The sequence below is a fragment of the Oncorhynchus masou genome, chromosome 10, assembly GCF_036934945.1.
Source record: "Oncorhynchus masou masou isolate Uvic2021 chromosome 10, UVic_Omas_1.1, whole genome shotgun sequence".
In the NCBI taxonomy this organism is placed as follows: domain Eukaryota; kingdom Metazoa; phylum Chordata; class Actinopteri; order Salmoniformes; family Salmonidae; genus Oncorhynchus; species Oncorhynchus masou.
Window position 1 is genome coordinate 8,463,251 of NC_088221.1, and position 14,662 is coordinate 8,477,912.

The 14,662-nt window shown below is 43.7% G+C and overlaps 1 protein-coding gene across 3 annotated transcripts in view; it reads left to right on the forward strand.

Annotated features, from left to right (window-relative positions):
* Positions 1–14,662, forward strand: part of hecw2a (HECT, C2 and WW domain containing E3 ubiquitin protein ligase 2a) — a 50,463-nt gene that overhangs the window by 7,889 nt on the left and 27,912 nt on the right. For 2 of the 3 annotated variants that reach the window (XM_064975748.1, XM_064975750.1), the window contains exons 2-5: positions 4,789–5,604; positions 13,232–13,339; positions 13,832–13,926; positions 14,012–14,081. In XM_064975748.1, coding sequence (XP_064831820.1) covers positions 5,205–5,604; positions 13,232–13,339; positions 13,832–13,926; positions 14,012–14,081 — 673 coding nt within the window. In that variant the 5' untranslated portion in view covers positions 4,789–5,204. The remainder of the gene's footprint in view (positions 1–4,788; positions 5,605–13,231; positions 13,340–13,831; positions 13,927–14,011; positions 14,082–14,662) is intronic. The other variant, XM_064975749.1, reaches the window with a different exon arrangement.

The window sequence follows — 14,662 nt, forward strand, 5'->3', positions numbered from 1 at the left end:
CTGGTATTTTGGCTCATTCCTCCATGCAGATCTCCTCTAGAGCAGTGATGTTTTGGGGCTGTTGCTGGGCAACAGATTTTCAACAACTTCCTTTTCTATGGGGTTGAGATCTGGAGACTGGCTAGGTCTGTCATAGTTGAAGTGTACCTATGATGAAAATTACAGGCCTCTCATCTTTTTAAGTGTGAGAACTTTGCACAATTGGTGGCTGACTAAATACTTTTTTGCCCCACTGTATCGATTTGTGCCTGCATGCATGTCTTCCCCAGTTGAATAGTCTTGTTGACTCAGGGACATCCATGCAAGCATTCCTTTCTCCAGTATCAGTCCGGACACACAGGCAATCATCTCACACATGCATGACCTCTCTTCTCATGTAATGTCGCACTGAGCAACATGGATCGTTCACTATGAAACTGAGATTCTGTGATATGTTGCCTCGGGCAGCAGGATGAACGGATGATATTGCAGATGTGCACAATGTAAGACATTACACTTCTGTTACAGGAGTTTCCAGATTGACTTCACTGCTCTCCTTTTTGTTAATCAAAAACCTATCCGGTATATAATAAATTTCAGCAGGGAGACACCACCCAGCACAGAAGCAGAGGAAAAGTCTAGGTGGCATTCTCTGAACTGGCCCTTAGAACCATTTCCTGTCTGATTCAGATATGTCAACAATCGCACTAAAGGCTTATAGGAAACCCAAATAAGGCAGTGACCTTTGATTGATACCTCTGCAGCAGGAGACAATCAAATGTATTTGTAAAGCCCTTTTTACATCAGCCAATGTCAGAAAACAGAAACACAGCCTAAAACGTCAAGCAATACAGGTGTTGAAGCACGTTGGCTAGGAAAAACTCCCTAGAAAGGCCAAAACCAAGGAAGAAACCTAGAGGAACCAGGCTATGAGGGGTGGCCAGTCCTCATCTGGCTGTGCCGGGTGGAGATTATAACAGAACATGGCCAAGATGTTCAAATGTTCATAAATGACCAGCATGGTCAAATAATAGGTCTGGGACAGGTAGCAATCCGGTGAACAGGTCAGGATTCCATAGCCGCAGGCAGAACAGTTGAAACTGGAGCAGCAGCACGGCCAAGTGGACTGGGGACAGCAAGGAGTCATCATGCCAGGTAGTCCTGAGGTATGGTCCTATGGCTCAGGTTCTCAGAGAGAGAAAGAAAGAGAATTAGAGAGAGCATACTTAAATTCACACAGGACACCGGATAAGACAGGAGAATTACTCCAGATATAACAAACTGACCCTAGCCCCCCGACACAAACTACTGCAGCATAAATACTGGAGCCTGAGACAGGAGGGACCAGGAGACACTGTGGCCCCATCCGATGATGCCTCCGGACAGGGCCAAAAAGGAAGGATATAACCCCACCCACTTTGCCAAAGCACAGCCCCCACACCACTAGAGGGATATCTTCAACCACCAACTTACCATCCTGAGACACGGCCGAGTATAGCCCACAAAGATCTCCGCCACGGCACAACTCGGGGGGGAGGGGGCGGGAGATTACATCAGTGACTCAACCCACTCAATTGATGCACCCCTCCTAGAGACGGCATGAAAGAGCACCAGTAAGCCAGTGACTCAGCCCCTGTGATAGGGTTAGAGGCAGAGAATCCCAGTGGAAAGAGGAGAACCGGCCAGGCATCGACAGCAAGGACGGTTCGTTGCTCCAGAGCCTTTCCGTTCACCTTCACACTCCTGGGCCAGACTACACTCAATCATATGACCCACTGAAGAGATGAGTCTTCAGTAAAGACTTAAAGGTTGAGACCGAGTTTGCGTCTCTCTCATGGGTAGGCAGAACCTTCCATAAAAATTGAGCTCTATAGGAGAAAGCCCTGCCTCCCGCTGTTTGCTTAGAAATTCTAGGGATTATTAGGAGGCCTGCGTCTTGTGAGTGTAGCAAACGTGTAGGTATGTACGGCAGGACCAAATCAAAGAGATGGGTAGGAGCAAGCCCATGTAATGCTTTGTAGGTTAGCAGTAAAACCTTGAAATCAGCCCTTGCCTTGACAGGAAGCCAGTGTAGGGAGGCTAGCACTGGAGTAATATTATGAAATATTTTGGTTCTAGTCAGGATTCTAGCAGCCGTATTTAGCACTAACTGAAGTTTATTTAGTGCTTTATCCGGGTAGCCGGAAAGTAGAGCATTGCAGTAGTCTAACCTAGAAGTAACAAAAGTATGGATACATATTTCTACATCATTTTTGGACAGAAAGTTTTGGATTTTTGCAATGTTACGTAGATGGAAAAAAGCTGTCCTTGAAACAGTCTTGATATGTTCGTCAAAAGAGAGATCAGGGTCCAGAGTAACGCAGAGGTCCTTCAGTTTTATTTGAGATGACTGTACAACCATTTAAGAGTAATTGACAGATTCAACAGAAGATCTCTTTGTTTCTTGGGACCTAGAACAAGCATCTCTGTTTTGTCCGAGTTTAAAAGTAGAAATTTTGCAGCCATCCACTTCATTTTGTCTGAAACACAGGCTTCTAAGCAAGGGTAATTTGGGGGCTTCACCATGTTTCATTGAAATGTACAGCTGTGTGTGATCCGCATAGCTGTGAAAGTTAACATTATGTTTTCGAATTACATCCCCAAGAGGTAAAATATATAGTGAAAACAATAGTGGTCCTAAAACGGAACCTTGAGGAACACCGACATTTACAGTTGATTTGTCAGAGGACAAACCATTCACAGAGACCAACTATCTTTCCGACAGATAAGATCTAAACCAGGCCAGAACTTGTCCGTGTAGACCAATTTGGGTTTCCAATCTCTCCAAAAGAATGTGGTGATCGATGGTATCAAAAGCAGCACTGAGGTCTACGAGCACGAGGTCAGATGCAGAGCCTTGGTCTGATACCATTAAAAGATCACCTTCACAAGTGCAGTCTCAGTGCTTTGATGGTGTCTAAAACCAGACTGAAGCATTTCGTATACATTGTTTGTCTTCAGGAAGGCAGGGAGTTGCTGCGCAACAGCCTTTTCTAATTTTTTTGAGGAATAGAAGATTCAATATAGGCCGACAGTTTAAAAAAAATATTTTCTGGGTCAAGGTTTGGCTTTTTCAAGAGAGGCTTTATTACTGCCACTTTTAGTGAGTTTGGTACACATCCGGTGGATAGAGAGCCGTTTATTATGTTCAACATAGGAGGGCCAAGCACAGGAAGCAGCTCTTTCAGTAGTTTAGTTGGAATAGGGTCCAGTATGCAGCTTGAAGGTTTAGAGGCCATGATTATTTTAATCATTGTGTCAAGAGATATAGTACTAAAACACTTGTGTGTCTCTCTTGATCCTACGTCCTGGCAGAGTTGTGCAGACTCAGGACAACTGAGCTTTGAAGGAATATGCAGATTTAAAGAGGAGTCCGTAATTTGCTTTCTAATATTCATGATCTTTTCCTCAAAGAAGTTCATTAATTTATTACTGCTGAAGTGAAAGCCATCCTCACTTGGGGAACGCTGCTTTTTAGTTATCTTTGCGACAGTATCAAAAATACATTTCGTATTGTTCTTATTTTCCTCAATTAAGTTGGAAAAATAGGATGATCGAGCAGCAGTAAGGGCTCTTCGATACTGCAGGGTACTGTCTTCCCAAGCTAGTCAGAAGACTTCCAGTTTGGTGTGGCGCCATTTCCGTTCCAATTTTCTGAAGCAATGCTTCAACATCTAGTGGAAAGCCTTCCTAGAAGAGTGAAGGCTGTTATAGCAGCATAGGTGGGACCAACTCCATGTCAATGCCCATGATTTTGGAATGAGATGTTCGACAAGCATGTGTCCACATACTTTTGCTAATGTACTGTAAATTGGTTCAACAGAGATCATCATTTCAATTTACCAAGGAGCTACAGTACTGTGTAATGGTCCGCACCCACAACAGCTTAGTTGGTTATAATAGTGCTGAACAGACGATGAGATGATCCCAGCATAGATCATCCCAAATCAGAAATTACTGGTGCTAGCATTAGCTCAAATTATAGCTAATCTTCCAAAATGCCTTGGTTGTTGCTCAGCACATCTAAAATAAGCTCCTATTGAATCATAACGTCACATGTCTCCCTTTTCATACTAAACAGTTGTGGTTCAGAATCGGACAGCCAATCAGACAGTCGTCCCCCTGATATCCCCCAGACACCTTTGCTGATTTAAGATCTTCCTGGGAGGCAGTTACAGCTCCCTTTCTCTGCTGGATCTCCACTTCCTTTTTCTGGGGCAGTCAATCTGACAGACTCTACAAAGCACGGCGGGAGAGAGGGAAAGAGTCACAGTAAGAGAGAGAGGAGGACAATCAGTTCTCAAAACAGTACATTGGGACGTTGTTGTTGTTATGGAAACGTGTCTCTAATACAATAAATCCTGTTTTAGATTTGGTCATTTGCATGCATTTCATTTAGAAGGAGAGATGAAACAATCAGCAGTTTCGCCTTAACCCAGCTTTCCTGATGTAATTTGGTCATTCATTTGTAATGTTGATTAGGAAAGAGAGAATCACTCGGTGTGTAAATTAGAATGGCTAGGCCTAGGTGGCAATGTACTATAAATGCATTGGTGACTGGTTCTGTGACACCACATCGCAGTCTGGTGGTGACAAATGCTTGTTCAGGGATCTCGTGATTGCATTTCGATGAGAGTTGTCCAGTGTTCATTGTTTTTGCTGTGCATGCAGTGCATCGGTTAAGAGTACTGACGTTTTGTTCTTTGTTTCACTTCGTCTGTCTGCCCCTGTCCCTCCATTTTCCTCTCCATTTTGTCTTCTCTTTCCTAGTCTTGGGCTCTCTGTCTCGACCGTTGCTTGTTGGACAGCGTAAGGTAGCAGAGTGGACAACGCTGGCTGTCTTCCACCTGTCTTTGCTCCTGGATTATTGTTCACTGCACTCCAGGAAAAATATTTTTTTTACGTTGGCCAGAGAGGGCTTGAACATTAGGTACAGCACAGTGCAGTACAGAGCTTTTATGGAAGGATAACTTCTGCAGCCTCCACATGAAACATTATTAACACCACCATCTGAAAGCTAAAGCTGTAGCAATCTACCATAGTTAAGTGAGGTAGACCGCATCTTTGAAGCGTAACCCAACCACTAAGACCAAGGGTTTCCGGTTATCTAATCCCCACCAACCTTTTGCCAGCTCCTGTAACAACAACTCCAAACTTCCTGCTTTGGCCTTTCCCCCGCAGACACCATGCGACCCTCACTTGCCACAGCGGTCCTTCCAAGGACCCGTAACCATCCCCACACGGCCCACCCCCACAATGCACATGGATTGTCCGGACACTTGGGACGGGAGCACCTGTCAGCGCCTCGGAGGCGCAGCCCGCACCTGCGACACACACTCAGCCCGGAGAACCTTCGGAGCCTGGCAGAGCGCGGTGGCGCCGCTGGGGACATGGCTTCCGTGGTGAGTAGCCCCATTGGCCTCCCGAGGGCCAACAGTGACACGGACCTGGTGACATCGCAGAGCCGCTCGTCGCTGACGGCGTCCACGCTGGAGTTCACGCTGGGTAGGGGCGAGAACCTGGTCATCTCCTGGGACATCAAGGAGGAGGTGGATGCCACCGACTGGATTGGCCTCTACCACATCGGTGAGACACTCAGCATGCTCATTTCACAATGGTAGTTAATAACTAGGAACGTTTAAAGTAGAACACATGAACTGGTTGCCCCCAGGGATACATAGTTTTGTTGTAGTCCAGTACAACAATCTTATTCAACTAATGATATAGCCCTTGATTAAATGAATCAGTTGTGTTAGTACAGGTGTAAACAACAATGGTCAACCCCAGGGGTACCCCGCCAGAATAAGGTAGAACACGAGTTTACCTTATCCAGCTACTTGTGGAGCATTGAATTAAAGGTTTAAATAAATGCTAACTTTTTCTTTATTGTAATAATGTTTCTTTGATTTGGACTGACAAGGCAAACTTTTTAACTAATACTATTGATCTGACTGATCCAAGCTGTTGTGTAGGACTTGCTGATTCTAGCAAGTTATGTAGAGTTGAGAAATGCATGTCTCTGGTGCAGGAGACTACAGAGTAAATAATGAAATTGGAGCTGTTGAAGTTCCACAGAAGGGAAGCCTGAGTCAACACATACATCTGACTTGGACCACCACATATCATATACACCTAGACTATCCTGGGTGGTCTCCAATACAGTGCATTCGAAAAAATTTCAGACCTCTTTACTTTTTCCACATTTTGTTCTGTTACAGTCTTAGTCAAAAATTGATTCAATTGTCCCCCCCCCATCAATCTACACACAATACCCCATAATGAGAAAGCAAAATCAGGTTTTTAGTTATTTTTACTAATGTATCAAATAAAATATCACATTTACATAAGTATTTTAGACCCAACTCAATACTTTGTTGAAGCACCTTTGGCAGTGATTACAGTCTCCTCGTCTTGGGTATGACGCTACAAGCTTGGTACACCTATATTTTGCAGTTTCTCCCATTCTTCTCTGCAGATCCTCTCAAGCTCTGTCAGGTTGGATAGGGAGTGTTGCTGCACAGCTATTTCCAGAGATGTATGATCGATCGGGTTCAAGTCCGGGCTCTGGCTGGACCAGTCAAGGACATTCAGAGACTTGTCCTGAAGCCACTCCTGCGTTGTCTTAACTGTGTGCTTAGGGCCGTTGTCCTGGCGGAAGATTAATCTTCACCCCAGTCTGAGGTCCTCAGCACTCTGGAGCAGGTTTTGAGTAAAAGTATAGATACCGCATCATTAGAAAATGACTCAAGTGAATTATTTGGTTCAAGTCAAGGTATTTGGTTTTAAATATACTTACCTTTCAAAAGTAAGTGTAATTGCTCAAATATACTTAAATATCAAAAGTATAAATCATTTCAAATTCTTTATATTAAGCAAACCAGACAGGACCATTTTCTTGTATTTTTTAAATTACGGATAGCCAGGGGCACGCTCCACTCTGACATAATTTTCAAATGCAGCATGTGTTTAGTGAGTCTGCCAGATCAGATGCAGTTGGGATGACCAGGGATGTTCTCTTCATACGTGTGTGAATTATACAATTGTCTGTCCTGGTAAGCAATCAAAATGTAAACACAACTTTTGGGTGTTAGGGAAGATGTATAGAGTAAAAAGTACATAATTTCTTTAGGAATGTAGTAAAGTAAAAGTTGTCAAAAATGTAAATGTAAAGTACAGATACGCCAAAAAACGACTTAAGTACATTACACTGGTTCCAGGCTTCTTTTGTTTAATAATGATGAGGCCACTGTGTTCTTCGGGACCTTGAATTCTGCAGGCATTTTTTGGTACCCTTCCCCAGATCTGTGCCTCGACACAATCCTTGGCTTGGTGCTCTATGGACAATTATTTCAACCTCCTGGCTTGGTTTTTGCTCTGACATTCACTGTCAACTGTGGGACCTTTATATAGACAGGTTTGTTTCTTTCCAATTCATGTCCAATCAATTAAATTTACCACAGATGGACTCCAATCAAGTTTTAGAAACATCTCAAGGATAATAAATGGAAACAAGATGCACCTGAGCTCAATTTCGAGTGTCATAGTAATGGGTCTGAATATTTATGTAAATAAGGTATTTCTGTTTTTAAGTTTTTATACATTTTCAAAAACTGTTTTTGCTTTGTCATTATGGGGTGTTGCGTGTAGATTGAGGTGGAAAAAAATCTATTTAATATATTTTAGAATAAGACTGTAACCTAACACAATGTGTAAAAAGTCTAGGTGTTTAAAAAACTTTCCAAATGCACTGTTTAATAGCCCTGCTTAGAGTCAGGATTTTGATTGTAAACCACACCCAACAAAAATATGAACGCAACATGTAAATTGTTGGTCCCATGTTTCATGAGCTGAAAATAATGATTCCCAGAATTTTTCCATATGCAGTTAACATCCTTGTTACTGAGCCTTTCTCCATTGCAAATATAAACCATCCACCTGACAGGTGTGGCATATCAATACACTGATTAAACAGCATGATCATTACACAGGTGCACCTTATGCTGCGGACAATAAAAGACCACTCTAAAATGTGCAGTTTTATCACACAACACAATGCCACAGATATCTCAAGTTTTGAGAGAGCTTGCAATTGGCATGCTGATTGCAGGAATGTCCACCAGAGCTATTGCCAGAGGATTGAATGTTAATCTCTCTATCATAAGCCTCCGTTTTTATTAGAGAATTTGGCAGTACGTCCAATCAGCCTCACAACCGCAGACCACTTGTATGGCATCGTGTGGGCAAGCGGTTTGCTGATGTCAACGTTTGTGAACATCAAATCAAATTTATTTGTCACATACACATGGTTAGCAGATGTTAATGCGAGTGTAGCGAAATGCTTGTGCTTCCAGTTCCGACAATGCAGTAATAACCAACAAGTAATCTAACTAACAATTCCAAAACTAATTGGAAGCATAGGCAAGATACAGTAGATGTTATCGAGTACAGTATATACATATGAGATGAGTATGTAAACAAGGTGGAAAAGTTAAGTGGCTAGTGATACATGTATTACATAAGGATGCAGTTGATGATAGAGTACAGTATATACATATACATATGAGATGAATAATGTAGGGTATGTAAACATTATATTAGGTAGCATTGTTTAAAGTGGCTAGTGATATATTTTACATCCTTCCCATCAATTCCCATTATTAAATTGGCTGGAGTTGAGTCAGTGTGTTGGCAGCAGCCACTCAATGTTAGTGGTTGCTGTTTAACAGTCTGATGGCCTTGAGATAGAAGCTGTTTTTCAGTCTCTCGGTCCCAGCTTTGATGCACCTGTACTGACCTTGCCTTCTGGATGATAGCGGGGTGAACAGGCAGTGGCTCGGGTGGGTGTTGTCCTTGATGATCTTTATGGCCTTCCTGTAACATCGGGTGGTGTAGGTGTCCTGGAGGGCAGGTAGTTTGCCCCCGGTGATACGTTGTGCAGACCTCACTACACTCTGGAGAGCCTTACGGTTGTGGGCGGAGCAGTTGCCATATCAGGCGGTGATACAGCCCGACAGGATGCTCTCGATTGTGCATCTGTAGAAGTTTGTGAGTGCTTTTGGTGACAAGCCGAATTTCTTCAGCCTCCTGAGGTTGAAGAGGCGCTGCTGCGCCTTCTTCACGATGCTGTCTGTGTGAGTGGACCAATTCAGTTTGGCTGTGATGTGTATGCCGAGGAACTTAAAACTTACTACCCTCTCCACTGCTGTTCCATCGATGTGGATAGGGGGGTGTTCCCTCTGCTGTTTCCTGAAGTCCACAATCATCTCCTTAGTTTTGTTGACGTTGAGTGTGAGGTTATTGTCCTGACACCACACTCCGAGGGCCCTCACCTCCTCCCTGTAGGCCGTCTCGTCGTTGTTGGTAATCAAGCCTACCACCGTTGTGTCGTCCGCAAACTTGATGATTGAGTTGGAGGCGTGCGTTGCCACGCAGTCGTGGGTGAACAGGGTGTACAGGAGAGGGCTCAGAACGCACCCTTGTGGGGCCCCAGTGTTGAGGATCAGCGGGGTGGAGATGTTGTTGCCTACCCTCACCACCTGGGGGCGGCCCGTCAGGAAGTTCAGTACCCAGTTGCACAGGGCGGGGTCGAGACCCAGGGTCTCGGTGGCGCAATCGATATGCTGATACATTTTAGGGAGTCTTGTTTTCAGATTAGCCTTGTTAAAATCCCCAGCTACAATGAATGCAGCCTCAGGATGTATGGATTCCAGTTTGCAAAGAGTCAAATAAAGTTTGTTCAGAGCCATTGATGTGTCTGCTTGGGGGGGAATATATACGGCTGTGATTATAATCGAAGAGAATTCTCTTGGTAGATAATGCGGTCTACATTTGATTGTGAGGAATTCTAAATCAAGTGAACAGAAGGATTTGAGTTCCTGTATGTTTCTGTGATCACACCACGTCTCGTTAGCCATAAGGCATACGCCCCCACCACTCTTCTTACCAGAAAGGTGTTTGTTTCTGTCGGCGCGATGCGTGGAGAAACCCGCTGGCTGCACCGCCACCGAAAGTATCTCTCCAGTGAGCCATGTTTCCGTGAAGCAAAGAACGTTACAGTCTCTGATGTCCCTCTGGAATGCTACCCTTGCTCGGATTTCATCAACCTTGTTGTCAAGAGACTGGACATTGGCGAGAAGAATGCTAGGAAGTGGGGCACGATGTGCCCGTCTACGTAGTCTGACCAGAAGACCGCCTCGTTTCCCTCTTTTACGAAGTCGTTTTTTTGCCGGCTGGTCGCCGGCTGGGATCCATTCCGTTGTCCTGGTTGAAAGGCAGAACACAGGATCCGCTTCGTGAAAGTCATATTCTTGGTCGTACTGATGGTGAGTTGATGCTGATCTTATATTCAGTAGTTCTTCTCGACTGTATGTAATGAAACCTACGATGACCTGGGGTACTAATGTAAGAAATAACACGTAAAAAAAACAAAAAACTGCATAGTTTCCTAGGAACGCGAAGCGAGGCGGCCATCTCTGTCGGCGCCGGAACTATGAGTGCCTCGTGATGGTGGTGGGGTTATGGTATGGGCAGGCATAAGCTACAGACAATGAACACAGTTGCAGTTTGAATGCACAGAAATATCTTGAAAAGATCCTGAGGCCCATTGTGAGGATGCATATCTGTATTCCCAGTCATGTGAAATCCATAGATTAGGGCCTAATGAATTCATTTAAATTGACTGATGTCCTAATGAACTGTAACTCAGTAAGATCTTTGAATTTGTTGCGTTAATATTTTTGTTCATTATATATTAAGCGGCACACTGTATAAGGCTCCTTGTGAAATATTGCAGTGAAAAAACAACTTCTCCAACTTTTTAATATTTATTCATATAAATGAACCACATATTGTTTTGAACCTACAGTATAACCAATTTGGCTCCATGCGAGCATACATGCCCACTAAATACTTTCAGGCAACAAACTAAATAGTATTTATCTAACACAAACTATAAGCAACCACATTAGGCTTGTCTAAGACTCCTCTCTAATACTAATTTACCAGTTTACCAATATAACAATTGGCTGTGGGACGAGTCAGTCAACCTCCAGAAGCTTCTGAATCCTCTATCCACCTGCCCCTTGACCTGTCTGGATTTCCTCCTTTAAGGAAGAGAGATCCCAATCATCCCTGTCAGGTGAAAATATGAGAGGGAGGGAGTAAGCAGAGAAGGCAATCCATGCAGGGATCCCTCTAGCTATCGATCACAAAGCTATCATGCACTTCATTACTAGCGTCAGGGTATTAATCCCCCCAGGGTGCAGCGTGCTTTCCCACTTTCCACAACTAAGCAGACATTCAATGATATCTCTCCTCCTCCTCCCTCTCTCCTCCATCTTTTCCCCCACATCATGCTGCTTCGTGCTTGTTCAGTTCAGCCTGACGTGAAAGTGCTACGTACAGCGGAATTCCCTCGGTTTTAACACTGTGGGAGGTTGCAATTTCTTGTCCTTTGTGTTAGAGGTTGTAGAGAATGTATTTTAGGCACTACATTTACGAATTAAAGGATAATTGTCTGAAGTTTGACGTATCTAAGGTTATGGTATAGAGCAAAACAGACATTATAAACTCAGGGGGGAAAAAAGAAACTTCCCTTTTTCAGGACCCTGTCAAAGATCAATCGTAAAAATCTAAATATCTTAATTGTAACGGGTTTAACACTGATTCCCTTGCTTGTTCAATAAACAATTAATGAACATGCACCTGTGGAATGGTCGTTAAGACACTAACAGCTTACAGATAGTAGGCAATTAAGGTCAGTTATGAAACCTTAGGACATGAAAGATGCCTTTCTACTACTGAAAAACACCAAAAGAGAAGATGCCCAGGGTCCCAGCTCATCTGCGTGACCATGCCTTAGGCATGTTGCAAAAGGACTACAGATGTGGCCAGGGCAATACATTACAATGTCCGTACTGTGGAGACATCTAAGACAGCGCTACAGGGAGACAGGAGAGACAGCTGATCGTCCTCGCAGAGGCAGACCACGTGTAACAACACCTGCACAGGATCGGTACATTCGAACATCACATCTGCGGGACAGGCACAGTATGGCAGCAACTACCAGGAAACCACAATCCCTCCATCAGTGCTCAGACTATCCGCAATAGACTGAGAGACGCTGGACTGAGGGCTTGTAGGCCAACCACGTCACAAACCCACCGTCGCTGGACTAGACAGGACTGGCAAAAAGTGCTCTTCTCAGACGAATCGCGGTTTTGTCTCAGACAGGGGTGATAGTCGGATTCGCATTTATCGTTAAAGGAATGAGCGTTACTCCTGTACTCTGGAGCGGGATCGATTTGGAGGTGGAGGGTCCGTCATGGTCTGGGGTGGTGTGTCACAGCATCATTGGACAGAGCTTGTTGTCATTGCAGGCAATTTCAATGCTGTGCGTTACAGGGAAGACATCCTCCTCCCTCATGTGGTACCCTTCCTGCAGGCTCATCCTGACATGACCCTCCAGCATGACAATTCCACCAGCCATACTGCTCGTTCTGTGCGTGATTTCCTGCAAGACGGGAATGTCAGTGTTGTGCCATGGCCAGCGTAGAGCCCAGATCTCAATCCCATTGGGCACGTCTGGGACCTGTTGGATCGGCGGGTGAGAGCTCAGGCCAACCCCCCAGGAATGTCCGGGAACTTGCAGGTGCCTTGGTGGAAGTGTGGGGTAACATCTCACAGCAATAACTGGCAAATCTGGTGCAGTCCATGAGGAGGAGATGCACTGCAGTACTTAGTATCTGGTGTGGCCTCCAGCTGCATTGACTGTTACTTTTGATTTTGACCCCCCCCCCCCCTTTGTTCAGGGACACATTATTCAATTTCTGTTAGTCACATGTCTGTGGAACTTGTTCAGTTTGTCTGTTGTTGAAACTTATGTTCATACATATATTTACGCATGTTAAGTTTGCTGAAAATAAACGAGGGTTGACAGTGAGAGGACACTTGTTTTTTTGCTGAGTTTACATGGAACAAGAGTTATGATAAGGCTGCAATGTGGAGTGTAGATATGTGCTGTTCAATAAATATCTGACTGTAACATTATAGTGTTCATTGGGGTCCACCATTTTCTAGTTTTTCAATAATTAAACATTTTGTCTGTCACTCTCACGTCTTTATAGATCACAAAACATGCATGTTTTTACTCATTTAGAACCAAACACACAAACTGAGTGTCTGACAAAGCTTTTTTGTTCCCTGGCCGGCTCAGATGAGACCAGCCCATCTAATGTGTGGGACTGTAAGAATCGCGGTGTGAATGGGACACAGAGGGGTCAGATTGTCTGGAGACTGGAGCCTGGTCCTTACTTCATGGATGGTGAGTGGGAGGAGAGAAAACGAGAGGAGAGGGAGTGAAGGAAAGAAAGCTTTAATATGATCAAGTATGATGTGGAATTGAAGCTTCAAAATGTCTTTGAGCAAAAAGTGCAGTCCAATGTGATGAGATTAACAAAGGGGGAGAGGCAAAGCTTAATTAACAGGTTTTTGTTCCAAATGGCACCCTATTCCTTATGTAGTGCACTACTTTTGAGCAAGGCCCATAGGGCCATTATTTCATGGTTAACTACTGGAAAGGTAATTACACTGCAATTACATAGTACACTACTTTTAATTGAATTATTAGTTCTGTAATACATGTGAATACAAGTAATTGTGAGCAAGATGTTTGCATTACTCTGTACATACTACCCTCTTAACAAGCAAGATTAGAAGTCATGTCTCACAATTGAGATTCAGCCAGCAAAAGAGTTGGAGAGGAGAGGAAAAGAGAAGTTGTGTTCATATCATGAATCTTTCTATTTCCCTCTAGCTGAGACCAAGATCTGCTTCAAGTACTACCACGGTGTCAGTGGAGCCCTGAGAGCAACCACCCCCTGCATCACTGTGAAGAACCCTGGAGTCCTGGTGTGTGCGTGTGTGTGTGTGTGTGTGCGTGTGTGTGTGTTTTACGACTGTTATCATGTTTATACAACTTCTCTGTGTCTCTCAGGGAGAAGGTCAAAGTGAGGGGCAGTCATCCACAGATCATCCTCGCAAACTAATCAGCTTTACTTTAACAGGTGAGGTGTGGTTTGGCTAAAACCAAGTAAATGTCCTCATTGACTCTGTCTTAGAAAAGGTGCACACACTATAGTTCCATTTCAAATTATTTAGTAGAAGATTGTCAACGTTTTGGCAGCAGATTGCTTTTGTCACTTATTGATAAATCTTATCAATAAGATGAATCATATTAATCTACCACTTTATTTGACCTTTTATTCCTCCTCATGTGTTATTCCCACTTGAAAATAAGAGGTTCTAACTTTGCATATATGTATATCATCCTTCCTTTGCAATAAACCTCAGAAAATGTGTGAAAAAGAAGTAGGTTCTGTTCGCGCTCCAATTGCAATACTAGTTCATATAGTAAGGTGCTCTTTGGTTTCCCTGGCTTGTGACATTGACAAGAAATTGGACTTGGCTAAACGTGTATGATGATATAGTTGCAGATAAAAGTCATTATTGAAACGGCTTGGCATCTTAATTTTGGAAAGTTAAAAAAAAACCAAAAAAGATAAACATAATGTCTACTGCCAATGTGTTGCTGTTTCACAACCTTCATCAATGCATTTGCAGAGAGGATATGTTTGGTGGAGATATT